The sequence below is a fragment of the Aspergillus mulundensis genome (assembly GCF_003369625.1).
Source record: "Aspergillus mulundensis strain DSM 5745 chromosome Unknown scaffold_10, whole genome shotgun sequence".
Classification (NCBI taxonomy): Eukaryota; Fungi; Ascomycota; class Eurotiomycetes; order Eurotiales; family Aspergillaceae; genus Aspergillus; species Aspergillus mulundensis.
In genome coordinates this window covers 1,092,640-1,118,576 of record NW_020797898.1, presented here as the reverse complement: position 1 = coordinate 1,118,576, position 25,937 = coordinate 1,092,640, and the positions used below count along the sequence as shown (strand labels likewise).

Here is a 25,937-nt window from a genome sequence, read left to right as displayed (position 1 = left end):
AGAACGAAGATGAAGTGTTAGAATCTTCAGTGCATGAAGGGCGAGTAAAGGGAGAGTGTCAAAAGCTACATCACATGACAGATGATAAACACAGAAGAATTTCATTTTGCTCATTACATCTACCATTACCCCTCCACCAGGGATCAACTACAGATCAACAAACTCTCCTCTTAGCGCCTCATCGCCCTCCAGCTGCTCCAGGTAATTCCCAACCTTGTCCGTCATGACCCCAATGTCAAAGCCAAAGAACTTATACGCTGCCTTTCCAGGAAGACTGTGTCCAAACCGCTTCACCGAGATTCCCGCATCCGCGTACCTCTCCCATCCATTCGGCGCATACGGCTCAATCACGACTGCTGGTATTCCCTTGTGCCGTTGCAGAACACCACGCCTGTACTCAAGAGACTGCTGCTCAAACAGCCGCTGGCAAGGGAAACTAACGACCCGCGCGGTGATTCCCTTTTTCTCCTTCAGTTGGGCGGCGACTTCAAGTGCGAATGAGAGTTCGGCACCGACACCAATGAGCGTTACGCTTGCATTTGACGCATCTTCGAGCACGTACGCGCCCTTCAGCACCCCATCGCGGCGTGTCTGTTTTAGTTGGGGGAGGGTGTGGCGGGATGTGGAGATAATGGTGGAAGACTTCTTTGCGGTAATGGCGGCGATCCAGGCACCGGCTGTTTCTTCGCTATCTCCTGGACGGATGAAGAGGAGGTTTGGCATGGCGCGGTATAGGGAGGCGAGCTCTATGGGCTGGTGGGTTGGGCCGTCTTCGCCCATGCCAATGGAGTCGTGGGTTGCGGCGTGAATGACTTGGAGGTGTTGAAGGGCGCCCATGCGGACGGCGGGAGCGGCATAAAGGTAAAACATGAAGAAAGAGGAGGTAATAGGGATGAAGGTGTTGGGGTTGAAAGCGGCAAGACCGTTTGAGATGGCAGCCATGGCGTGTTCACGGACACCATAGTGGATGTATCGGCCGGAGTAGTCGCCGTTGATGCCGCAAGTCGTTCGCAGGTCAGGCTATGTTTGTTAGCTTGGTTTGACTCAAACGGAGATTGAAACAATGGGGTTTGGGGGAATGACGTACGTGCTGGAAGTCAACTTTCCCCTTCCAGATCATGTTGACTGACGGCGATAGATCGGCAGTTCCGACCATAAACGAGTTAATGGATTGTGCGAGGGGGTTGAAGACAAGGCCGGACGAGGCACGAGTTGCCGTCGGCTTGTCGGGGAATTCGGTAGGGATGAGCTTCTGCCAGTCGGCTGGGATCTCGCCACGCACACGGCGCTGGAACTCCTCGGCCAGCTCTGGGTGTGCTTCGCTGTAACGCTGAACAAGGTCTTTCCATTCCTTGGCCCAAGCTTCGCCGCGGGTAGGGAGGTCAGCGAAGAAATGGCGCACTGTCTCGCCGATGACAAAGTGCTCCTCTGGATTGAAGCCGAGCTTGCGCTTCATATCTGCAACGTCAGTAACACCAAAGGCCGCACCATGAGCAGCAGCCTGACCGGCAACCTTGCTGTCGAGACCGATCACCGTGCGGATATTGATGAAGGTAGGTTTTTCCGTGGATGCACGAGCCTTGGACAGCGCCTGCACTATACCCTCAACATCGTAGCAACCATCCTCAATGTCAATAACGTCCCACCCACAAGCACGCATCTTGGCATTGATATCTTCAGTGTTTGTAAGGTCGACCGAGCCATCGCAGGTGATCTGATTGTTGTCATACATAATGGTCAAGTTGTTCAGCTTCCAGTGGCCGGCCAGGGAAATCGCTTCAAGAGCGACACCCTCCTGCAAGCAGGCATCGCCGATCATGCACCATGTGTGGTTGTTGACAACGTCATACCCTGGTCGGTTATATGTGGCAGCCAGGTTCTTGGTGGCCATAGCCAGACCAACAGCGTTAGCGACGCCTTGGCCGAGCGGACCCGTTGTGACTTCGATACCCTCGTGTTCGATTTCGGGATGGCCGGGGCACAGCGCATCCTCACGCTCGGAATGATATGACTTGAGTTGTTCGAAAGTCATGTTCTTGTAGCCCGTCAGGTGAAGGAATGTGTATTGGAAGAGGCAGGTATGGCCGTTGGATAGGACGAAGCGGTCGCGGTTGAAGAAGTCGGGAGTGTGCGGTGCGTATCGCATGACATAGCGCCAAAGGGCTACTCCAATCGCTGCCATGCCAATGGCGCCTCTATCGCCTTGCGTTAATAACTTGTCGTGATTCGGTGCAATCTACCTACCCAGGGTGACCACCGCCAAACTGCTGGCACAGATCGGCGATGAGGAGCCGGAAGGTCTTGAGGACGATATCATGGTGGCTGCTGGAGCCGTTGACCAAAGGGGCTGTCATCTTGAATGCCAATATGAGGGAGAAGGGTTCAAGCCTCGAAAGCAAACACACGTCGGAAGAGGCTCTTTATAACCACGAATGGAGGCAAGATTGCCAAAGTAGGTAACCGTAGGCACTGCTCTCCGCATGGGGAAATCCTGGAGCTCCATTTCTCACCCCACACATCGGAGATTCCCCGGAGCCTCCAGTTTCCCTCCTTCAGAGCACATCCGTTTATTTGAAGCGCCTCGTTTCCACTCTCAGCATTTCCAGCTCCAACAGACTCTCACACTCTCGCCGCCATGTCGTACCTCCCGAATCCCTCCCTCCAAATCACCGCAGACCACAAGATCAAGCTCGTTGAAGCCCCGGTCCAAGAACCAGGCAAAGGCGAAGTTCTACTCCACATCAAAGCGACAGGAGTCTGCGGATCAGACCTCCACTTCTGGAAAACCGGTCGCATCGGCGATCTCATCTTTCACGGCGACTGCATTATCGGTCATGAAGCGGCGGGTGTTGTTCTGAAATGCGGGGAGGGCGTCACAGATCTCCAACCAGGTTAGCCGGCGCCACAAGCCCCGTGCTCACAGCGAACATAAGAACAGGATAATAAACTAACAGAGAAACAACAGGCGACCGTGTCGCCGTCGAACCAGGCGTCCCCTGCGAAAACTGCTTCCTTTGTGACGACGGCCGGTACAATCTCTGCGAGGACGTCGCGTTTGCTGGCGTATACCCCTACGCCGGCACAATTCAGCGATACAAGTCTCACCCTGCCAAGTACCTACACAAGTACGCTCTTCACCCTGCCTTCGTCACTGGTACAACTCCCAACTAATCCATACCATTTAGGCTCCCCTCCAACCTCTCATACCTCGACGGCGCCCTCCTCGAACCGCTTAGCGTCGTGATGCGTGGAATCCAAGTCGCGCAACTTGAACTCGGCCGAGGCGTGGTCATCTGCGGCGCCGGTCCAATCGGGCTCATCGCCGCCGCAGCAGCGCGCGCCTCCGGCGCACACCCCGTCGTAATCACAGACATCGACGCGCCGCGCCTAGAGTTCGCAAAAGAGTACCTGCCCAACATCCAAACATACCAGATCAACACGTCCCTCGATGCGCAGGGGAACGCAAAGGCTATCCGCACACTCTTTGGTCCGGACGAGTACACAGCCCCCGACCGAGTCCTTGAATGCACGGGAGTTGAAAGCAGCATCTGCACGGCTGCGTATACAGCGCGACGGGGCGGAGTTGTTGTGGTCGTTGGCGTGGGCAAGGAAATCATCAACAACGTCCCCTTCATGCATTTGTCGCTTGCGGAAATCGACCTCAAGTTTATCAATCGGTACCGTGATACGTGGCCGCGCGCAATTGCGTGTATGTCGGCGGGGATATTGCCTGACCTCAAGCCATTGATTAGCCACACGTTCCCATTGGAGCGCGCGAATGAGGCGCTGGAGTTGTGTGCTGATAGGGGGCGGCCCAGCATCAAGGTGACCATTGTCGATGAGACAGATGTTACGGTGTAGATAGTTTACCTGACAAAGCGGTGTCCAAGCCTGAACTTCTTCATTAGATGATACCTACAGTATTAAATTCATGTAGAGTGGTGGAGTGACACGGCACATTACGGAGTCGCCGCTGTCGGCGCCAGGATTTACGGACTTGTGGTTGCTGTACTGGTGATACACACAAGCGAAAGGAATATGTGATCCAGAATTCGGAAGGCACTGGTAGGGATGAGAAGGATGATGGGAGAAAATGTGCTGCTTGTCGACTCTGATACATAAGGCACGTGACCGACAGGACCCTAATTTGGGGCCCCAGAGTTTCTACCAGCAGTACTTGCAAGCTTCATTTCTCATTACGGTTGTTATAGAAGCTTTCGACGATACATGGGGACTGAAACCTGTTTCCAAATAGAAGCTACTCGGTCTTTGCATGTTCGGTCGCAGAAGTGGGATGTTCTTAAAATATATATTGTAAACTGACCATGCAGTTCAGTCCTTCGACTACCATAAAAATCGAGTCTATATATTCTTCCAGCTGAAAAGTCCGGATACCTGCCATTTAGACGTGCGGCAACTCAATCCTCCTGGCCAAACTCAGCTATATACTATAACGCACTGAACATTTCGCTCACCCGAGTGATTAGGGCGCCCGTACTCGGGCAGGGGAGATTATGAGCTCGCGCATTAAGAAGACCGTTAAGCAAATAGCCTAGCTTCGATTACGCCCAGTACCTCGGCAAAAAGAATCCTGGATTTAAAGAATAAACCACGAAAATCCATTTGGGCGCACAGTACGGAAGACTGCGAAGATGTTGGACATACCAGTCGCAGCCCCAAGTCTATATCTGCCACCCACGCGTCTCCCAAATCTCGGGATTAACGCCCGCCAGGAGCATTAACCTAGCAGATGACTCTCATGGCCATCAGTTGGCCCCATTGTCCACATAGCCCTGTAGTTGTCAGACGTGCCCATCCCATTTAATCCGCCCACTCTCAGCGCCCATATCGGGCTATCCTGCCCTCAGTTTCCAACAGTACGCATGGGAAGCAATGGAGAATTGACGGAGGCCGAGATGTGATTCACATTCGACTTGAGCCTCTTCAAGATTGCAGCACCAACTATGGCAAACGCTTTGCGCCTCTTTGATGTCTGCCTCCCTGTCGCCGACTGCAGAAGGTAGTGTCCGTTCGCGATGATGGAAGCAGTATTTCTGGGGGCAGTAGCCAGGGTAGGTGAAGCACGAGTTCTCTCGATGGCGGTATTTATCAAAGGGAACCTCGACGGCGTTGGTGGGCCGTCGGCTGATCCAGAGGGTGCATACCCTAGGGAAGGTACTCGCCCTCTAGCATGGGCAGTACTCCGTACAGCGACAAGTTGATGCGAGCTTTCGCACTGAATCCGTCAGGGGGACTGGAGGACGGCAGAAAGAGCGGATGATGATGTACCCCGTACGAGACCATGTCCGGATCAAGCGTTGTTGAGGAGTGGATGGACCCGAGAGCGTGAAACATCGGAGTAGAGCGAAGTGGTTATTGTTGCGCATTGAAGTAGGAGAGGAAGTGGTGCCGGTGGTTGGAGTTGCCGCTTTGGGAGGCGCGGGGTAGCGAGTCAGCTGACCCCACTGCCGATCACTCCCTGTTGCAGAGAGCGATGGCCTTGCACCTCCAGACCAACTGACAGAGTCACAGACACAGACTCCAACGACCAGTCGAGACTCAAATACAGCTTCAGTGTCATCAGTGAACTCAATTCAAGTTTTTGGAGTATCTAAACTCAGTATGTATCCAATGACAGCAGCTTGATTATGATCCCTGACGGCTCGACCAAGGTTTTCTCCACAAAAACCGGACTCGACAGCTGGAACACCGATCTGGTCACCATGAAGAACCCTGGAACGCCTATGGCGTTCCTTATGAGAGCTTCACAACGGCTGCTTGCGGCAGTTGATGCTTGACGTTTTGCGTCTGTCATCGTGACACAGCAGAACTCAATAGCATGCCTCGAGGTTATAAGCATGGGCTGAGGTATTTGGGCGGCGGGTTCTCGCGGGACACCTCAACTTTCATTATTGATACTATCAATCACAATGGCTCAGCACCCACTACAAGCGATCGGTCAAGCCGTCGGCGCTGTGGGCGGCGATCCACGCCCAGTTCAGCTCTCGTCCACGTTCCAAGGAGCCAACGATGGCCCGGCAAAAACGGCTGCCAAATTGACCGGTGTCCAGGGACCTGGAAAGCGAGCGGATGATGGACCTTACTTTACCAACAACGAGGCCATTCCATTCCCTGACCCGGCCCATAGCAAGACAGCTGGCGGGTTGCCTTTGATCTCGGACACGTTTCTGCTTCAGAAACAGCAGCATTTCAACCGGTCTAAGAATCTTGAGCGGATGGTTCATCCTTGTATGTCAAGCTGCTTCCTGAATTGGCACCTAGCTAACAACTCAGGTGGAAGCGGCGCGTTCGGACAGTTTGAGGTTACTAAGGATGTATCTGATCTGACGAAGGTACAGTAAATTCTTCTGACGACCGAGAGCGCGAAAGCTAACAACCTAGGCGCACTTCCTTCGATCGCCCGGAATCAAAACTCCAGTGTTTGTTCGCTTCTCCACGGTCACACTTGGTCGTGAATACCCGGACCTAGCTCGTAACCCCCGTGGTTTCGCGATCAAGTTTTATACCGGTGAAGGCAATTACGATATAGTCGGATTGAACTTCGTAAGACTCTTGCCCCGCTCATCATGTAGTGCTAACAAGGCTAGCCCGTGTTCTTCTGCCGCGACCCGATCCAAGGTCCAGACGTGATCCGGTCTCAGTACCGCAACCCACAGAACTTCTTGCTTGATCACAACTCCTTGTTCGATCTGCTGGCCAACACTCCCGAAGGGTATGTCCATAATTCATGCGCTGAGTGTGTGCTGACCTTGCAGAAACCACGCCGGAATGATGTTCTTCAGTGACCACGGCACTCCGGCCGGATGGCAAAACATCCACGGCTACGGCTGTCATACGTTCAAATGGTACTTCAGGCTGTCAATTACACAGGAATATACTAATGGCTCAGGGTGAACACCAACGGGGAGTTTGTGTACATCAAATACCACTTCATCGCAGACCACGGCCAGAAGCAGTTCACCGCCGACGAGGCCCTGGCCTACGGTGGCGAAGATCCGGACTACTCGAAGCGCGAGCTGTGGCGGACCATTGAGAATGGAAAACAGCTCACCTGGACGGCCCATGTGCAGATCATGAGGCCGGAAGACGCAGATCCTCAAAAGCTAGGATTTGATCCGTTTGACGTGACCAAAGTGTGGCCGAAGAAGAAATTCCCTGTATGTCTATCCTAGTACTCGTAGACATGGCTAACAACTGCCTGCAGCTGCAAGAGTTTGGAAAACTCACCCTAAACAAGAACCCCGAGAACTTCCACCGAGACGTCGAGCAAGCTGCATTCTCGCCAGGCAGCATGGTTCCGGGTATTGAGGACAGTCCCGACCCTCTGCTACAATTCCGCATGTTCTTCTACCGTGACGCACAGTACCACCGTGTCGGTGTCAATCTCCACCAGGTCCCAGGTACCAAGCCTCACAGATCCTTCTCAGGTACCACTGCTAATATGGCCGATAGTGAACTGCCCCTTCATGGCCTCCTCCTACTCTTCGCTCAACTTCGACGGCCAGCTCCGTGTCGACGCGAACCACGCCATGAACCCTCAATACGCGCCCAACAGTTTCGTGCACAGGTTCCGTCCTGAAACCGCCGAAGCCCCCTACCAGGTCTCCGACCGGGTCGTCAGCCGTAAGTCCCACTTCTACCACGAAGGCAAGCCAAGCGAATACGACCAGCCACGTGAGCTCTACGAAAAGGTGATGGACGAGAAGGCGCGTCAGCATCTACATGCCAACACGGCAAGGCTCTTGAAGCTGGTTGAGTACCCCAAGATCCAGGCCAAGTATCTAGGCCAGGCGTTGCGGATTTCGGAGAAGTACGCGCGCGGTGTGTATGAGTTGCTCCCCGAGAAGAAGTTTGGATTTGAAGAGGTGCAGAGATATGCCCAGGGCGCGGAGGTCGCCGGGAAAGAGGCCAAGTTCCGGCCGAATATGGAGACAGATAAGTTGGTCGGATTTTGCCCTGCCGTGGCGATTTATGGGCCTTGAGCTTTGTCAGGTGTCCTTGTTTAGGCGTGGCGCTCAACGAAAATGTACTTCCTCTGAGCGTCAGTATGATTAATCTGTAGTCTATGGGGCGATAGTGTCCGCATAATATGACACTTGATGATTCCAACATCTGTCAGACAAATATTGCGTATCTTCGCTTGCATACTGCAACATCTCAATCCAATCATTACAGCTTCGACACAGGCCTGCCACTCTTCTCCATCGTCCCCTTCAGCCTCATCTGCGTCGTCTCAAAGAGCCTCGGCAACCCACTCTGCTTATACTCCACTCCCTCCACAACCATCCTCGCAACTCCTTCCGCCGCCAAAAACACCTGCGGCATCCCATGCCCCGTGAATCCAGCAAGAATCCACTGATTCTCCTCACCAGGTACGCGTCCAACATGCGGGAGACTATCAGACGAATAACCCATTACTGCACGGAGACAAGGATATTAGCACCCCTCGCACAAACAACAGAATCCAAAATGAGCGGAAGGAAAGAATAATAAGACTCACTCCCCGTCCAGACATTCTCCGTCACAGCACCACTACCCTCCCACCCCATAAAATGCTTCTGCATGTATCCGTCAAAGTACCGTTTCGCAGACTCAAGCACGACACTATCATCTGTGACGTTATACCAGCTGCTCGAGTCGTGGATGAAAGCTGGCCGCGCGCCCCCAACCACAATAGACCCGTCAGTCCGCGGTATCAGGTAGTCGTAGTTTACGGCGTTGTGGCGGATCATGTAGGACGTCGTGAGCTTTGGTGGAGGGCTTGGTGAGGACGCAGGGACGATGATCCGCGAGCAGGTTCCCCGGACTGGAACGATCGTGTCTTTGTATTGCGGTAGAAGGGAAGACGTGTAGCCGTTTGTCGCGAAGATGATTTTTCTGGCGCTGAGTGTACCGCGGGGTGTGTGGATAGCGTACCCTAAGTCTGTGCCTGGTGTAATCGATGTGACAGGCGTATGCGTCTGCAGGTTTACGCCCCTGTCCACGGCCTTTTGCAGGAGGTGCATTATGAGCTTGTAGGGCCAGAGATGGCCTGCCTTGTACGTGAAGCAGGCTTTCGCGCCCTTCAGCCCGGAGACCTATTGTACTCGTCAGTCTTTCTCCGACTCTATCTAGTCCAAGAAAAGTATAACCAAACGCACCGTTTCTGCCTCCCCCGGACCAAAATACCTCGTCTGCCGCGTCGGCTCAACGCCCCCCTCAACCAACCTATCATACCCCCTCTTCAGATTCGCCGCGTACTCATCATCAAGCATGACATCAACCGCCTGCGTGACGACAAGATCGCAGTCAATCTTTTCCTTCCGGACAAGGTCCGCAACAGCATCGACCTGTCGGGCCTCGAACTCAGCGACTTCGGAGGCAGCGGCGAGCCCGTACTGCGTTGCTAGGCTGGCGATGCGGTTGAACGGGTCTGGTTTGAGATGCCCGCCTGCACAGGTACGGTACACCCTTAGCGCCTAATAGAATGGAAGAGTAGGAGAAAAGCGAAGAGCATACCATTCCTCCCCGTCGCCCCCGAACAAGCCTCCCGCCCCTCCAGAATAACAACACTCGGACGATTTGAACTGGTCAATTCGAGGATGTGGTGTGCAAGCGATGCGCCCGCGTATCCGGCTCCGATGATTGCGATATCGCATTGTTGCGGTAGAGAAGGGGTGCTGCGGTGGTTATCGAGGGCGTGAGGGGTTGTGCGCCAGAAGGGCGTTGTCGATTTGGACGAGGGAAATGGAGAGGAGGAGTCGGAGTCGGACATGGTGCGGATTGCTTATCTCGAATCCAGATCTTGAATGAGCGACGGTAGCCAAGAGATGGAGGCACGATAGGGCTGTTTTATGTCATTGCGTGCAAGCGACCGGGTGGGCTCCGGTTGAGGTGTACCGCGAGGCCGGGGATTAAGCCGCCGGGATGCCGGTGGACTTGGAGGAGGACCTTGTGGATGCATATCTGTGGCGTTATCGTTATCTGTTGGGGAAGGCCTCGGTTTAGTTATCTAGCTGTACTATTGTCTAGATTACTGGCTTTGGTTTAATGTGGTTGGCTATCGAGTTGGAGTAGATGAGCTGGTCGATACGTGGACGCAGGGATTGGTCTGGTGGGGATGTCGGCTCTACCGTACTACCCAGGGCAGATATGTGCGGAGTATACAGAAGACTCATTTTGTGATTGACTATAGAATCCAGTATCTATGAAGCAGCCTGGCTGGCAATAATCTTATCCGCCATCCCAGGCAATGTCTCATCAATCACGTCCATCTCGCCAAACAACTCCGTCAACGGCTCCTTCTCCCAGATAGACGTATACGCCCCTTTGAACCTGCACGAACCCGTCAGCACCTTAACAAGCAGAGGAAACAGAAACCTACCCAGCCCTCCTAGCAGCCGAAACATCCCACATATGCCCAGCCGCAAACCACGGCACCCTCCCCCCATTCTCACCAACCAACTGCCCCAGCAACGGCCGATACGCAGCGAGATCCGGCTTCCCCAACCCCGCCGCATCGCACGAAATCAAATCCGACGCCGGCATCTCAACGCCCTCGTTCTCAAAGTACCCAGAAACCCGCTTAACATCGCCCGCCGTAAAGCACCAGACCCTGAACCCCGCATCCCGGAGCTTCTGCACGCACTCCTTCGCGCCGGGCCGCAGTTTCAGACCCGCGTACTCTTTCATAATGTATTCGAGATCGGAATCCGTCGCGAACTCACGCGGCTCCTTGATGCCCGCCATCCAGAGCATCCGGTAGAAAAGCGCGCGGAAGACGTCGGCGAATACGGTGTACTTGCCGCTCATGCTGAGGTAGGTGTATTCGCGCTCGGCGACTTCGATCCAGGTGTAGCCGAGCAGGGAGGGCTTGATGTTGTGCTCGCGGAGGCGGGGGCCGAGCTGCGTGTCGATTGCGGCGAAGAGGTGGTCGTAGCTGACCAGGGTGCCGACGACGTCGAAGACGACATTCTTAGAGGACATGGTGGTGGTAGAGTGGTGTAGGACGAGTGATGGGGTTGCTTGTGCTGGGTGGAGAGGAAAGGAGGAACTGGTTCTCAATTTCAAGCTCACCTGCTGGATATGAGGGGCATGCTTGGAGTATGGGATACTTGGAGTAGGCATGGTACTTATCAATCCCGCCGGCTGCAGATCCCTCCAACTGCCATCCCGGCGGATCAGGCCGGTGATAAGATGATAACAGAGATACGAGATAACATATTGCTGCAGTAGCATGGGCATATGAGAACGACCACTTCTCCCCGCCTGGACAGATCATGCCATTTCCCGGTCACTCTTCGTCCCAAGTCATGATGGCTAACGAAGTCCTCAAACAGCCGGCTACCGGCATAGAGCCAAAGGCCGAAGCAGACATCGAGCGCGTCGCCACCTCCTCGTCCGAACAGAATGGCTCGTCTATGCAGATCGACCCTGACAATGTTGGATATCATCGCTCCCTCACGAGACGGAAGGTCATGATGATGACCTTTGGTGCTGGAATTGGGACGGGCCTGTGGGTTGGGACGGGGCAGGCGCTGCATTATGGTATCCATGCTCTCTTCTTAGGTCCTGGGACGGAGATACTGACAATGGCTTAGCTGGTCCTGCCGGTCTCGCTGTCACGTATACGCTTACTGCGTACGTTCCCTATCCTCCTTGATTCACCACGGCCGAAGCTCAGGCATAAGATACTAACAGGGGCTAGGATGATCGTCTACGCCCAGTACAGCTCCATCGGCGAGATGACAACGTACCTCCCCCTCCACGGCGGGTTCATAAGACAATGCGCCGAGTTCGTAGACCCAGCATTTGGCTTCGCAATCGGTATCAACTTTTGGTTCGCTGTGCGCTCCCGTTCCTTGTCTCACTCCCCTCTCTTCAAACTATACTAACCGCGTGTTATGACAGTGGGTAATGATCATCCCCGCCGAAATTACCGCCGCCGTATCCGTGCTGCAATTCTGGCCGTCAACAAACGCCATACCCCTCGCAGCATACATAACAATCTTCCTCGTCGCCATGGGCCTCGCCAACGTCTTCCACGTCAAGATATACGGGTACATCGAGTACTACATGAGCTTCATCAAATGCGCCGCCGTGGTCCTGATGATATTCTTCCTGTTCATCATGACGTCCGGCGGAATCCCAGCAACACACGGTCCCATTATCTTCACCTACTGGAAGAACCCTGGCGCATTCAACAACGGGATCAAGGGGATCGCGAAGAGCTTCGTCCAGGCCGCGTTCTCGTTCGGAGGGGGCGAGCATATCGCCGTCATTGCAGGCGAGGTTGCGTCGCCGCGGTCCACGATCCGCAAGACAGTCCGGCCTGTCTTCTGGCGGATGTTCACGTTCTTTGTGCTCAATATCTGGCTTGTTGGGATGTGCGTTCCCTACGACGACCCCGATCTCGTTAATGGGTCTGGGACGTTGGGCAGTCCGTTTGTCATTGCGCTCAAACGCGCGGATGTATGGGGGCTCGCGCATGCGATCAACGGGTTCATCTTCCTGTCTGTAATTAGTTGCGGGATCACGAGTGTCTATGTGGCGAGTCGAAGCCTGACTGCCCTGTCCGATCTGGGGATCATCCACGGGGCGTTCGGGCGGAAGGACGCTGCCGGACGGCCGTGGGTTGCGATTGCCAACAGTCTGGCGATTGGAGGCGGCCTGTGCTATCTCAACGTTGACGGGACGGGGGTTATCGTGTATGGGTGGTTTTCGAGCTTGGTATGCACTTCTCCCCCCTCTCCTCAGAAAGGGCCGGGTTCTAACGTGAGAATGAATGCAGGTCGCAATCGCAACGCTCTTCCAATGGGCATCCATCTACATCGCGCACCTGCGGTTCCGGAACGGCCTTCGTGCCCAAGGGAAGAGCCTTGCCGATCTCCCCTTCAAGGGCCTGTTGACCCCGTACGCGCAGTACTTCAGTCTGCTGATCGTGCTGTTTATTTTCGGGTGCGAGTTCTACCTCGCTTGTTTCCCGTTCGGAGAGAAGGGGAGCGCAAAGAGCTTCTTCTCGACGTATCTGGCGGCGCCGTTGTTCTTTTTCGATTATTGTGTTTATAAGGTGAGTCTCCTATGACTGAATGAGGATGCTTGCTAACAGGCGATGCAGTGGTGGTTCAAGACGAAGATTGTCAAGCCCAGCGAGATGGACTTTTCGGCCGCAGTCGTGTTTGACGAGATGGAGAGGATCGATGAGATGGCAGCTATGGAAGAGAAGGAGAGGGATGGCAAGAAGTCGTGGGTGAAGAGGGCGCAGTATTTGATCTTTGGATAGCCCATTCTCGCACTCGAACAAATATTCTCACGATAGCAGTCTTGCAGGATTATGTCGCGTCATGACCAAAGTCTTCGCGCCATGTATTTATGATGTCCATCGAGCCACCGCAATCCGTCCGTTCACGAGCCTTTGGGTCCATGAATGAAAATGGACTAAACGAGGAAATCTCCAGGTCGGCAACTCCGCCGGTATTTGCATCTGCTTTCATCGTATTCGTCCACTGTTTGAATTGCGAGTAGGTCGAGGTTTCCATTCCCGCATCAGTATCTGCAACTAGATCACTGTCGAGAGAAGTCCGGATCGCTGCATCCAAACTCTGCAAATAAGAGATCTCGCTTTCAGACGAGCATCCTCCAACCATACGCCGTATCATAGCCATTCCTTGTTCGAACTCGTCTTGGTATTTCAGTGTACGCGCATTAAGACGATCCGCTAGTATTACCAGTAGCGCAGCGCGACAGGAGCTGAACTCTGTATAGGAGGCGCGGCAGAGGCCAGTGTATTTGGACATGGTTTGTAACTTTGAGAGAGTTTCAAGGGCACTTTTGACACAGACATGGACTAGGACGGTTTTTGGGTCATTGTCTGTCTTTTCATCATTACGCGTCACACGGGCGGACGGGGAGGTAGTTTCATCGTCTCTGGCAGGCAGCTTCCAGTCATCGGCAAACATAAACGGTCGGCCCATGTAAATGAACACGAGCAAATAGGTTAGTTTGAGATGAGCGTTCTGTCTGAACAGGTAGCTGCTTAGCGCCATGTCTTTGCCCTCAATGGAGGAGGGGAGCGCGCTCCACCACTGAGTGATGTCGCTTCGGAGTTGGAGCAGCCGGTTGAGATAGCCGGAGATGAACCTTTTCGGGCAGTTGCGAAGAAGCGTCCTACTCATATTAGCGAAGCTCATGACGTGTTACCGTTTGCTCACAGTGTTTCCGCCACCTCTCCAAGCCATGAATTCAATTTGATGAAGGCCATCATGTTGGCGTAGTTTGGGGATGCAAATGATGGAGTGTCGGACGGGAAGTCGGCACTGATGTCGGGCTTTGCAATCGACGCCGGGCGGCCATGGAGAATACTTATTCTTCTGGGCATGGTCAGTATGCAATGTATCTTAGACCCTCTTCTCTCTAAGCTTCACACACCTGTCCATGGTGCAAGCCGTCCAGAAAATGCGATTCCTCGTCTCAATGATATGAGGATCGCCCTCGCCCGTGTATTTCCGATGCATCCCATTTTGAATCGCCATCTTCACCGCAATCCCAAGGTATGAATATGACAGACCACCAGTGGAAACCGGCAAGGCATAGAGCGCAAGCAATAGGAAAGCCTGTACGCTCTCATGTGACGCTACCAACAGCACGTCGGGTATCAGTCGACATGCAGTATGGTACAGCGAAAGACCGACTGAGTCTTCCGAGCATAGAGTGGAATCTTCGGCCTCTGCTTGTTCTCCCTCCATATGCGCGACTTGCGTCCCGATAGCCAGGACGGCGAATAAAGAGCACACCCAGGGAGTATCAGCAAGACTATATACAGCCGCTGAATTATAACATCGGGCGACGCGCTCCTTAATCCAAGATTCTTCAATGTAGAAGACATTCAACGTGGCGTATTTGAAGAACATGCTGAGCAGGAACTCGGTAATTGAGCGGGGTGGCAGGTGGGAAACGGCCGCTGAGACGAGGTGCGTGGATGACTGGAGCTGGGTCGGGCGCCAGTACTCCTTTATCTGCCTTGGTCAGACCGTAGACTGTTGACACAACAAGAAGAATATACCCCAAATCTTTCGATCCGGCCGATTCTCCTTCGAAGCTTCTGAGAGAAATTCCAGTGCGAAAACTCACCCGAGTAGTCTAGCGATAATTAGTTCAACTACTGAGTAACCATGCACAGGAAAACTTACGCGCAGTATCACTCGCGACGAACTGCACATCGAAGCTTTCAACCACGTTCTGCGACTCCCCCAGCGGCGTCCTCCCGAGTCTCGAGACAATGCGGCGGACATTCTCCTCGTCCAGAGATACGTTCCCCAAGAAGTGGCGGGCGATTTGTTCGAGGCCTTCCACGCGCGAAGTAGATTGCTTTCCCGCGTCACGCACATCAGACGGTGTTTGCCTTGACAGCGACAAGGTCTGGCCCTTGACGGTACATTGTCTCCCGAGTCGTTGGCATCGCCAGCATGGAGCTCCACCCTCGCATTTCTCTTTTTGCCGCCGACACGTGTCACAGCTGGTCTGTGTTAGTGAATGGATTATAATCAGGGGCTAGATGCAACTCACGCGATAGAGGCGCGTTTCCGGATGGGTTTGTGGGAGTCCATAGCTTGGGAAGAGGAAGAAGAGCGAAAGATCATGAGTGTTTGTTATCTTTGGTAGGTACCGTATCGGTTACCTATCAGTGAGGGGTTGTTGGGGTAATCCTGGCTTCCGACCATCCCCATCAGCCAGTGATGTATGCCTCAGAAACACCATTTTAAATCAGAGCATCCTGAGTTGTGATGCCACAGGTGTCGTGTCCTCGGGTGAAATCCGGAAGAGCAGTGCCCCTTCCCAAGGGGGCCGTGACATCACCTCTTCCTGTGCTTCCTCGTCGTCATGTGTCAAACCCGCCCGAAATGTTCAAGTCGACTCCGAATAGGCTCCATTTCTCGAACTACCCCATACACAACGGTCTACAATCGATATGGGGAAGTGGAGATTGAAATCTCGAACCCGCAGATCCTCATCGCAGCCCCCTTACTCCTTACACGTCGTTTACAACTGTTTCTCTGTCAGGAGGTAGGGTCTATCGAGACTACCCGCGGCTTAAGAGGCGTTCTGCTTAACACGTGTCATCCAAACACGCATCGTCAATAGATGGCGTTGACGGAGTTGTCGAAAATGCGGGAATCCCCGTATCCTCTGCTTCCGACGCTTAGTATAGTTGTTGTGGAATGGTCAAGCCAGCTCTCCATGGAAAGGTGTTCGACCTGCTTAGTCTCCTTGCATTATTCATAAGCTAACTGAGATTTTGTCAAGACAATGGCTCCGTGAGGCTACCTATCATTCCAAGGACGAAGTTTGCAAGATTGGAGTAGTAGGGTCACCACTGGTTTCGGAGTAAGTTTGAAAGAAACGGAAGACCTTTATATTCACTGATTTGGCTTCTGGAGACAATGAACCTAGGGAAACCTGTTCTATATCCATACAGCCCGCAGTGGTTGTATGAACTCGGAAACTGCTACCGCTTACGGCATGCTCGGCCGACTTACAGCGCACCATGGGCACGGGTATTGAATGACGTATCCTACGTACGTACCACTTCCAACTCCAAGCTTCCTGACGGACTACAGACTGCGGAATCTTCGTGATCTGCTTTCCAAATGCCGCCTTTTCACCTATCTCTATCGATACGAATACACGTGTCCGTCACCAAGCCCATCAAGTGCCGGTGTAGATGGAGCCCGAACCCTACTCCTACCTCCTGAATGCCTGCCGAGTACGAATCGGAATAACAAAATCCGAGTACGAAGTGGAGTGTTCTCAAATCAGAGAGCCTGACTCGTTGCCATCCAACCGTCTATTTGACACAGTGGGGGGCCAAGACGCTGCTCCATAGTTTATCTCCATTAACATGCTGACTGCACTCTGCGCCCCAACCATGCTTTCTACTGTGCACTCCGAAAGCAGCTCATACTCGACAGGGAGTCTCCAAAGCCCCAATAGCAGAAAACATGGACTATATGCACAATGAGACGGCCTACGGTGTACATACGTGTTGAGGTCAATTGCGCCGCTCAAAGTGGAGCTATGGGGATCTGCGCCGTCTCCTGAAGAGCTAATCTGGAGAACGCTTTGTGGCTGCCGAATGAGAGTTCAGCACCGCGCTTGGAAAGGCCCAACGGCGGAAGATGACCCTGTTTGCCGCGTGGATGCCGTACCCCTGGCAGGTCTCTTCTCGCGTGGAACAGATGGGGCCCGGGGGGCATGCGTCAGCGTCTTGCATCACGAGCCTTGGCTTTATTTCTGCCATTTAACAGCTGGGACTCCCCAGACTTTGTGGTTTAAGCCGACGCCATGCCCGATGTCTCGTTCGACCTGGAGTGCTGAGCGCCGTTACCTTCACCAGAGATGTTCTCTGTGGATTGCGGGCACAAGTGCGATCGTCAGCCTTCTCTACCTCTTTGACCTTTTCGTGGTTCCGCAGCTTTATCGATTCGACTTCCGCGGCGACTTGAGCTGGTATGACCTGGGCGTGTACGGTTTCGGGCCTTCGAGAAGTTATGTATCGTTTGAGAATGAATCGCCTCTTGTGGAGATCACCGAGTCGGATAATGGCACCGGATGCGATTCCCGGTATACATTCCTTGCGCCGCGCGGCGATTCCGTCGCACAGGAAGGGCCCATGATTCTCGATTCCCAAGGAGAGTTGGTGTGGATGAAGCATAACTGGGACACGACACACGACTTCAAAGTCCAGCGTTACCGGGGTCAGGACTATCTGACATACTGGGAGGGTAGCCAAGTTGAGGGGAGGGGATATGGGTCGTGGTATATGGTAAGATTGCGCGAAGGTTGGGCAGAGAGTTGGGTTAACCCTGGCAGCTCGACTCAACATATACGCCGCGCTACGTGATCAACCCAGTTGGAAACTACGGCGGCGATCTGCACGAATTTCACATCACGAAGGACGAAACCGCTTTAGTGACAATATACGATCCGACCCTGGCCGATATATCTTCGATCGGTGGTCCGGAAATCGGCTGGATGTATAACTGTTTGTTCCAGGAGATCGATATTGCTACCGGCGAGCTCATCTTCGAATGGCGGGCGTCGGATTACTTCCCAATGAACAGCACATATAACGCGCTGAAAGGAGCAGGCGAAGAGCGAGCCTCTGCCTTCGATTTCTTCCACATCAACAGCATTGACAAGGACACCCAAGGCAACTATATCATATCGGCAAGGCACTTACACTCGATCATCTGCATCTCCCAGCATACAGGCGAGATCCTATGGACTCTGGGTGGACGGACGAACGGCTTCCAAGACCTCTCCGATGGTCAGGCAACCAGCTTCTCCTGGCAACACGACGCTCGCTGGCACGCGGATAGCAACACGCTGACATTGTTTGACAACGCGGCCCATGCGCATTCCGATCCGGACTTCCAGAGCCGTGGAATGACTATCCACCTCGATGTTGCCAATCGGGAGGCTACCTTACTTAGCGCATTCTATCATCCATACCATACGAAGTCCGTTTCTCAGGGTAATCTCCAGGTTCTAGATGACAGCGGCCGTGTCCTCATCGGCTGGGGCCACAGTGCGGCATACAGCGAGTTCAACGCGGACGGGCGGTTGCTATGCAACGTGCATTTCGGTGCATCCGCATTTTGGGACTTTGGGCGAGTGGTCTCCTATCGAGCTTTCAAGGCGGACTGGGTTGGGAACCCTCAGTCTCAGCCGGACGCCATGGTGGTTGGGGACGTGGTGTACGTGAGCTGGAATGGAGCGACTGAAGTCGCAAGCTGGCGACTCGAGACGTGGAATTTCGATCACAACGAAACGGTTGATGAGCCGGATCTCACCGAGGACGTCATAGTACTGCATGAATATGCGAAGACAGGGTTCGAGACCGACATTCTCCTGCCCCCTGAGCTTGACTGCTCCATATTCCGTCTAGCGGCACTAGATGCGGTCGGAAATGTCTTGGGAGTTACCGATCCGCTTCAACGACAAGCTGATGATTCTGCTGCTGCAATTGTACAATCTGTGATCGTGGGAGTTTCCAGCATCACCGGTATCTGCGGCATCGTTGCCGTAATATCTCGGATATGCGGTTCATTCCGTCGACGACAGGGTTCGTGCCGACGATGCGACTACCAGCTGCTCCCGGTTGGTGAACGTGATGAGGCAGGACCAGGCTGACGGAGCTGGCACTCAAGCCCACTAATGGAGAGGGTGCGTTGGGAAGTGCTTCCTCGATTCCGTTGGGCGATGACTCTCTCTTCTTCGAAGGCCAGCTGCGGCCACCGTCTTCAATTACGACTAGGCGAAATCCATACACCACATCCGGTCGGACCAGCACCTTCTATCGCTATCCTACGAGATCAAACTCGTTCATTTGCTGTCACTGAAGCAGCAAAAGGCAAAGCAGTTCACGTTTGAATCGTTCTCGAGGTTTTTTCTGACCCATCCACTCACCACTATACGGGCAACTCAGACGATGTTGGGTCCATGATCCTACCTGCGGCTTTGTGCTGGCAATTTGCATTTGCGCGAGCTTGCCAAGATGGGAACAGCCAGCGGCGCTCAGGTTGTCCTTGTGAAGCTGTGATGCACGACGGCGAGATTATGGGCTCCGGCCGGGGCCGTGACTCCAAGCAGCCATAGATTGACAACAAGTTACCTCCGAGGCATGAGCAGCTCGTTCTGGAATTCTTCGTTGGCGGGATGTCGGATTGAGATTTCGGGGTGTGTACCATACCCGTCAATTCTGGGAGGATTTGGACTGCACTGCCGCTGAGGCTGGCACAGCGCGCAAAATCGAGTTGTTGCTACTAAGGCATTTAACAACGTTCAATCAGTGAGATATATCATGATACGTATGCATTTGACTCTATGGATATTATCATGCCATGCAATGCGTGAAACTAGCCGGTCTATCTGCAAACCTATGCATACCATAAGAACATCAATACTCAAGCGTCTGTTTAATCGCATCATATATCCCTAGGCTGAGGTTAGCTACTGTCATCTGATAGAGAGACTCCACTCACGTGCAACATCAGGAAGAATCAGCTTCTCATACGTCAAGCCTGTATGCGTACTCCATCCTGCTACTCGCTTAACTGGAGCCTCCAGACTCAAAAACGCACCGGTCTGAATTGTAGCAGCGACTTCGGCACCGACTCCAAAATTCACCATGCTCTCATGCACAACAATAGCCCTCCCCGTCCTCTTCACGCTATCCAGCACCGTCTGTCGGTCCCAAGGGTAGATGGTCCGCAAGTCAATCAGCTCCACACTAGCGCCTAGAGCTTTTTCTGCAGCCGCTATCGCTGCCGAGCAGAGGTACAAGGGCTGCCCATACGAGATGATGGTAAGATCGTTCCCCGGCTTGATCACTTCGGCCTTGTTCAGAGGGATCGTATAGTACTCGCTGGGAACGTGCTCCACCGCCGCCCGGTAAAGCACTTTCGGTTCCATGAACACAACCGGGTTCTTGCTCTCAAATATAGCCGAAAGCAACAGGCCTCTGGCTTGTGAGGGCGAGCGAGGCATGACGACTTGGAGACCAGGAATATGTGCGAACAGCGCTTCGGGTGACTGCGAGTGGTACCTGACCAAACAATCAGCCTCTCATGTCCTCCGCAGCATGATAAACTCACAAAGCGCCATGCCCTACAGCACCACACGGCATCCGTATCACCAACCCACCAGCACTTCCCCCCGTCGCACCCTCCCGGTACCTGAATTTCGCCGCCTCGTTGACAATCTGATCAAATGCGGGGAAGACATAGTCGGCAAACTGGATCTCCGCAACGGGCTTCATCCCCTCGGCCGCAGCACCAATCGCAAAACCGATTATTCCCTGTTCTGTCAGAGGCGTGTTGAAGACCCTCTCCGAGCCAAACTCCGTCTGCAAATCCATCGAGCACCTGAACACACCGCCAAAGGCGACATCTTCGCCGAAAAGCATCACTTTGTTGGATTTTGAAAGTGCTGTACGGAGTGCGCCGTTGATTGCTGTATATAGGTTCATTGATTTCGAGGTGCTGGATGGGGGGAGGTTTAGGGTGTTCATGAGGGAGGATGGGGTGTGGTGGAGCAGCGGCGTGGATTTGTAGTCTATTGGGAGGTTCAGGCGGGTTGATGAGGTTGGGGTCGTTGAGTAGCGACGGCTGTATAAGCCGATGAGGCGACGAGGCCTTGGAACGGACGCCATGTTGATCGTACAAAGATGAGGTTGATGAAGCAGGAAGAAGGTGTCGACCTCAGGGTCCCTTTTGTTTCCCCAGACAGGAATGCGGGGAAAGCCGCGGATAACCGAGCGCTATCTCTCCTTGATGCCTGGACAATATGGCAAATATTGGTCACGTGCACTATCTGACATATCATGGCCCGGAAGTTAACCACGGGTACCACGCTTGGAGAGGTTCACCGAAGCTCCGAGCAAGGCTTAAAAACACTATTTGTTAATACTTTCCGCCTTTCTTTATTACTGCCATAACTACCACGCAAGTTTCTAAGCCTTGGTCCATATTAAGTTTCTTTATAAAGTTTTTTATAGGTATATCTTGCCTGTTACAAAGGGGGGACCCCTAGCTCGCCCCCTTGCTCCTTAATCCCCTTCGGGGATATTAGGGGGACCCCCCCCCTTTGCTCAAGGGCGCTTTTTTTTTATTTTTTGCTTAGGTATAGGGGCTTACTTGGGTTGGGGGGCAAACTAAACTTAGGGTGAAAGTAAAATAAATGTAAAGTGGAAGTATCACGGGTAGCGTTTCTAAGCCTCGCTCGGAACCCGCTGAACCTCTCCGAACAGGGACCCCAGTTAACCACTACCTAGAGAATAATAACCTTAATGAACCTCTCGAAAAGCATGACTGGCCCACTGGGGCTTCCCAGGAAAAGCTTACCAAGCACTTAGATTTCTTGTTCAAATTTGTCCTTCTCTCTTCCATTCTTCCTTACTTCTTCTTCTCTACCCCATCGAGCGACAACCGGCAAAGCCCTTTGGCAATGTATTGGATAACGAACTTCATTTGGATAAACGGTAACACCCCCTAATAACGAGCAGCTCTGGCTGTTTTTGCTCATCAACAGTAGGCAGGTCCATCCAGTTAACCCACCTTTGGAGCAATCCATCGACCAAGCATTAAGGGTTAACGCCCTGTTACCAGCCTTCGGACGAAGTACCGTCGTGCCAGCGGTTTCAGGTTGCCTGTCAGCCTATTAGCTAGGTAGGTAGCTAATAGAAACGACAGCACCACCATTACTTGTTTCGGCGAGTAATGGTCGTAGCAAAGATCGCAGCTTCATGGAATGTAAATGGCATGGAGTTGCGGCACCCCCCTACCAAGCCTTCAGCCCTTAAGTGCTGTTGTTGCCAACGGTACGCGGGTTCACCCCTCGCCACACTTTTAGCAAACGTACATTGAGCTACAGAGCTACTAGTTGATTAACGGCGAGTCCACTACTAGATCCTTCAGGCCTCAACGCCTGTTGTGTGAGCTGTAGTCGTAACAAAAATATACCGAGCCTTTGGAAATATCCATTGGTGTATTGGTAACGACCCTAAGCAAAGTTCCCAGAGTTCTTATGGAGTTCGTATTCTAATACAGAATCATTGGGACTGCCCTCTGGTGCCGCACTGTACGACCCGTCCATCTCTGCGCGGACAACAGGTAAGAAGGTATGTATTCCGTTCTTTACTTCTTCCCCTGATCTCAGCTAACAAACTGCACATTATGGCGGTGCGTTGATCGAGACTCTGAGGTGTGCGTTAACTAGAGGTCATAACATTGCTGTACTGAGTCTATTTCATCCTAGGACAGCTTCTAATTGACGGACAGTGTGCGGAGTGGGAGGAGATAATGGTGGAGCTTATGGAGGGGAGGATACGAGTACTAGCAATTGACGATAGGGATCATGGAGATTGTAGTGAAGACGATTTTGATGAGACTATCTGAACTACAGTAGGCGCGGAGATGGGATTTCCTTATATTATAGTTTGTAATTAAGGCTTCTTCTACTGTTATTTGGCCTCTAATTGGTCCGTGGTTCCCACTAGCACCGGGTGTTTTAGTTATTAGTAGTAACCACTTGCGTATCTTATTATTTTTAGCCTATATTAGCCCCTGTGTTGTTAGGGTCCTAGTCCCCTGGTATTTTTTTTATAAACTTATTATATTAACTTTTTTTATATATTTTATAGCTTATATGCCGTGAATTTTATTAATATAAATATTTATTTATGTAATTATTATTTTAGGGGCGCCTAGTTTATATAAGTAAATAATAATAGTTAAAAACCTTTTATATAAACTAGGCCTGTAAGTTTGCTTGTTTACATAATTTTTAAATATAGGTAATATTTTTTAGTATTATTTTTACTTATTTATTCTACTTATACTATTATATCCTACCTTAAATACCTATACTTTACTAATTTTTACTACCCTAGCCTTTACTAACCTATTTTTTATTAATTCTTATTAAAATTAGGCTATAGTTACTTTTTTTACTTTTTATATACCTTTAATAACATGCCTAGGGATCTTCGTGTGCTATTAGCCTGGTATTTATATTTATTTTTTACTACTTAGTTAATAACTTACTAAAAGTATATCCCTATTAATAAGTTTTTTATAAACTTTATAACTTGCTTTTACCCTTTTTTTTTTTTTACTTAATATAATTAGCTTTGCGGGTGTTTCCGCCCCTTTACTTTTTAAAACTATTATATATTTTTTATAAACTTTTTTTACTTATATTTTACTTAGGTTAGGCTCTTGCGCTAGCAGTAGCTTTATTTTTAAGTATTTAATAATAAGTTTAATTACTTATTATTATATTACCTAGGATTTTATAAAGCTACTTAATACTATAATACCTAGGATATCTAGTATTAATAATAAAATTAATAATATTATTTTTTTTAGGCTAGGCAATATTATTAATATAATTTTAAATTACTTAATTATTTACTTTTTTAATTAAAGTAGTGGTATATATCCCGTGCTTTTAAAAATATTATTATTTTAACTAGTTTAATAAGTTTTAGCTATAAATCTTTAACCTTATATAACTATATTATTTTATGCTAGGTTATTTCTTGCCCGTGGTTATAATAATTTATTATAATAATTATATTTATTAAGTATTATTATATTTAGTCCTGCTAAAGTAAAGGTAAACATACGCATTAATAATATTATAATCTAGTTTAAAAAAAAGGTGTATAACACTAGTGTATTTACTAGTTTAGTTTACTTATATTTACTTTATAGTTTTTTTTTAATATTAGTTTTTATTATATATAAATATATATTTTATTTAATTAGTATATATACTAAACATGCTATATTTTTTTTTTATAATAAATTTTTAATTTTTAACGCCGCTCCTCCCGCTGTTATTTAGCTTTTTTTTTTAGGTATTTTACTTTTTACTTTACTTTCTTTTGCCTTTTTCTTTCTTACTAGTTCTATACTTTTTTGTTATTTTAAATAAACTAGTTAGTAAAGTTCTTTTATAATTAGTAAATATATAAAAGTTAAAGCTTTTTTTAACTTTTTTGGTCTTGTTTAGGTGCTAGTCTTAAATTAAATTAATAATTTATTTATATTTTATATTATTTAGGTGTAAATAATGGGTTAGGTCGCGGTTAATATATAAAATATTTTATAATAAATTATAAAAAAGTTTATGGGGCATATTATTATAAATAAGGTAATAAAAATATTTTTTTATATTAGTAGTATAATAAGTAAATATAGTTTTAGGAAATTAATAATATTACATGGCTTTTATTTTAATATATCACGTGTTATTTCCTTATCTTTAGTACTTTTATATATTATTTATTTATATATATATATTTTTTTTTATTTTTTATTTTAGGCTATCTAGTCCGGGTATTACTCTTTTAATATTTTAATTTTTATATATTTTTTTTTAGTATAGCTTTATTTAATATTTACTTTACTTTAGGCTTTAATATTTATAAATTCTGGCTGTTTACTATATTAATACTTTATTAAGTGTTTTATTTTTATTATATTCTTCTTAGTATATTTTTATTACTAATATTATAGGTTATTTTATTACTTTATTTTATACCTGCAAGACCTACCTTATCTTAATCCTTAGGTAGTAAAAGTACTATAATAAATATTTTTTAATTAATTAATAATCCCTTATTTAAATAATTAATAATACTTCTATATGCTGGCCTATTAGCATGCTTAATATATTATTTATTACTAACTAATTTTAGCCTTTATCCGCGCTAGTTTAAGCCCTAGACTTGCTAATTTATAAGGCTTAGCCTATGCCCCTAGTATTTATTTTACCCCTATATTTAGCTTCCTTACCACTAACTTTAAAGTCTAGTCCGGAGCCAGTCTTGCTATTATTTACTATTATTTTTTATATTAATTTTTTTTTATTTCTAATAATTAGCTATGCCTGGGTAATTAATTAATAAAGGGTAAATACCTTTATAAGGCATAGTATAATTACTAGGTTATTATTAATTATACTTATTATACCCTATGCTAAAAACACAAGTATAATATAATATAATTTACACGGGAATATAAGGGGTGTAAAAAAAAGCTTAATCTAGCTAATTTACTTAAAAAGTATAGGCTTTATTATTTTATTTTATTATTTATAATAGCACAGGCCCTAACTAATATACTTATGGTTATTACCTTTTTTTTTAAGCGTGGTACCTAAATACTCTTAATTTTAGGTATTATATTTATTATTTGCCTGTATTATAACTCCCTATTTATAAAAAAAAAGGTTAATTAGCGGTTAAATTTAACTATTAATTACCTAAATAATTATAACTTCTAGAAATGCTATAAAGCTAGCAGGATAAATATTAATACTAACTTTAATTTTTACCCTAATTTAAGTCCTAATTCCCTAATTTATTAAAT

The 25,937-nt window shown here is 49.6% G+C and overlaps 9 protein-coding genes across 9 annotated transcripts; 4 read left to right on the top strand and 5 right to left on the bottom strand.

Annotated features, from left to right (window-relative positions):
* Positions 1 to 147: 147 nt before the first annotated feature.
* DSM5745_08752 (transketolase family protein) lies at positions 148 to 2,354 on the bottom strand (the record flags this gene model as incomplete). Its single annotated transcript, XM_026750768.1, has 3 exons — positions 148 to 1,020; positions 1,088 to 2,195; positions 2,245 to 2,354. 3 exons carry the CDS (start codon positions 2,352 to 2,354, stop codon positions 148 to 150), a joined length of 2,091 nt encoding a protein of 696 aa, XP_026600781.1.
* A 281-nt stretch (positions 2,355 to 2,635) lies between these two features.
* DSM5745_08751 (putative alcohol dehydrogenase) lies at positions 2,636 to 3,861 on the top strand (the record flags this gene model as incomplete). Its single annotated transcript, XM_026750767.1, has 3 exons — positions 2,636 to 2,891; positions 2,966 to 3,125; positions 3,186 to 3,861. 3 exons carry the CDS (start codon positions 2,636 to 2,638, stop codon positions 3,859 to 3,861), a joined length of 1,092 nt encoding a protein of 363 aa, XP_026600780.1.
* Positions 3,862 to 5,930: 2,069 nt separating this feature from the next.
* Positions 5,931 to 8,003, top strand: DSM5745_08750 (catalase; the record flags this gene model as incomplete). Its single annotated transcript, XM_026750766.1, has 8 exons — positions 5,931 to 6,249; positions 6,295 to 6,353; positions 6,403 to 6,564; positions 6,609 to 6,733; positions 6,777 to 6,866; positions 6,911 to 7,178; positions 7,226 to 7,421; positions 7,474 to 8,003. The coding sequence occupies 8 exons, from the start codon at positions 5,931 to 5,933 to the stop codon at positions 8,001 to 8,003; spliced, it is 1,749 nt and encodes a 582-aa protein (XP_026600779.1).
* Positions 8,004 to 9,131: 1,128 nt separating this feature from the next.
* Positions 9,132 to 9,775, bottom strand: DSM5745_08749 (uncharacterized protein; the record flags this gene model as incomplete). Its single annotated transcript, XM_026750765.1, has 2 exons — positions 9,132 to 9,451; positions 9,520 to 9,775. The coding sequence occupies 2 exons, from the start codon at positions 9,773 to 9,775 to the stop codon at positions 9,132 to 9,134; spliced, it is 576 nt and encodes a 191-aa protein (XP_026600778.1).
* Positions 9,776 to 10,205: 430 nt separating this feature from the next.
* On the bottom strand, positions 10,206 to 10,986 carry DSM5745_08748 (uncharacterized protein; the record flags this gene model as incomplete). Its single annotated transcript, XM_026750764.1, has 2 exons — positions 10,206 to 10,335; positions 10,385 to 10,986. 2 exons carry the CDS (start codon positions 10,984 to 10,986, stop codon positions 10,206 to 10,208), a joined length of 732 nt encoding a protein of 243 aa, XP_026600777.1.
* Positions 10,987 to 11,315: 329 nt separating this feature from the next.
* Positions 11,316 to 13,282, top strand: DSM5745_08747 (uncharacterized protein; the record flags this gene model as incomplete). Its single annotated transcript, XM_026750763.1, has 5 exons — positions 11,316 to 11,547; positions 11,601 to 11,640; positions 11,708 to 11,846; positions 11,911 to 12,957; positions 13,118 to 13,282. The coding sequence occupies 5 exons, from the start codon at positions 11,316 to 11,318 to the stop codon at positions 13,280 to 13,282; spliced, it is 1,623 nt and encodes a 540-aa protein (XP_026600776.1).
* A 49-nt stretch (positions 13,283 to 13,331) lies between these two features.
* Positions 13,332 to 15,605, bottom strand: DSM5745_08746 (Zn(II)2Cys6 transcription factor; the record flags this gene model as incomplete). Its single annotated transcript, XM_026750762.1, has 6 exons — positions 13,332 to 14,166; positions 14,211 to 14,369; positions 14,428 to 15,014; positions 15,062 to 15,138; positions 15,189 to 15,514; positions 15,565 to 15,605. The coding sequence occupies 6 exons, from the start codon at positions 15,603 to 15,605 to the stop codon at positions 13,332 to 13,334; spliced, it is 2,025 nt and encodes a 674-aa protein (XP_026600775.1).
* A 1,742-nt stretch (positions 15,606 to 17,347) lies between these two features.
* On the top strand, positions 17,348 to 19,191 carry DSM5745_08745 (arylsulfotransferase family protein; the record flags this gene model as incomplete). Its single annotated transcript, XM_026750761.1, has 2 exons — positions 17,348 to 17,821; positions 17,869 to 19,191. 2 exons carry the CDS (start codon positions 17,348 to 17,350, stop codon positions 19,189 to 19,191), a joined length of 1,797 nt encoding a protein of 598 aa, XP_026600774.1.
* A 766-nt stretch (positions 19,192 to 19,957) lies between these two features.
* DSM5745_08744 (uncharacterized protein) lies at positions 19,958 to 21,211 on the bottom strand (the record flags this gene model as incomplete). The annotated part of the gene is made up of 3 exons (XM_026750760.1): positions 19,958 to 19,995; positions 20,043 to 20,605; positions 20,655 to 21,211. The coding sequence occupies 3 exons, from the start codon at positions 21,209 to 21,211 to the stop codon at positions 19,958 to 19,960; spliced, it is 1,158 nt and encodes a 385-aa protein (XP_026600773.1).
* Positions 21,212 to 25,937: the final 4,726 nt, after the last annotated feature.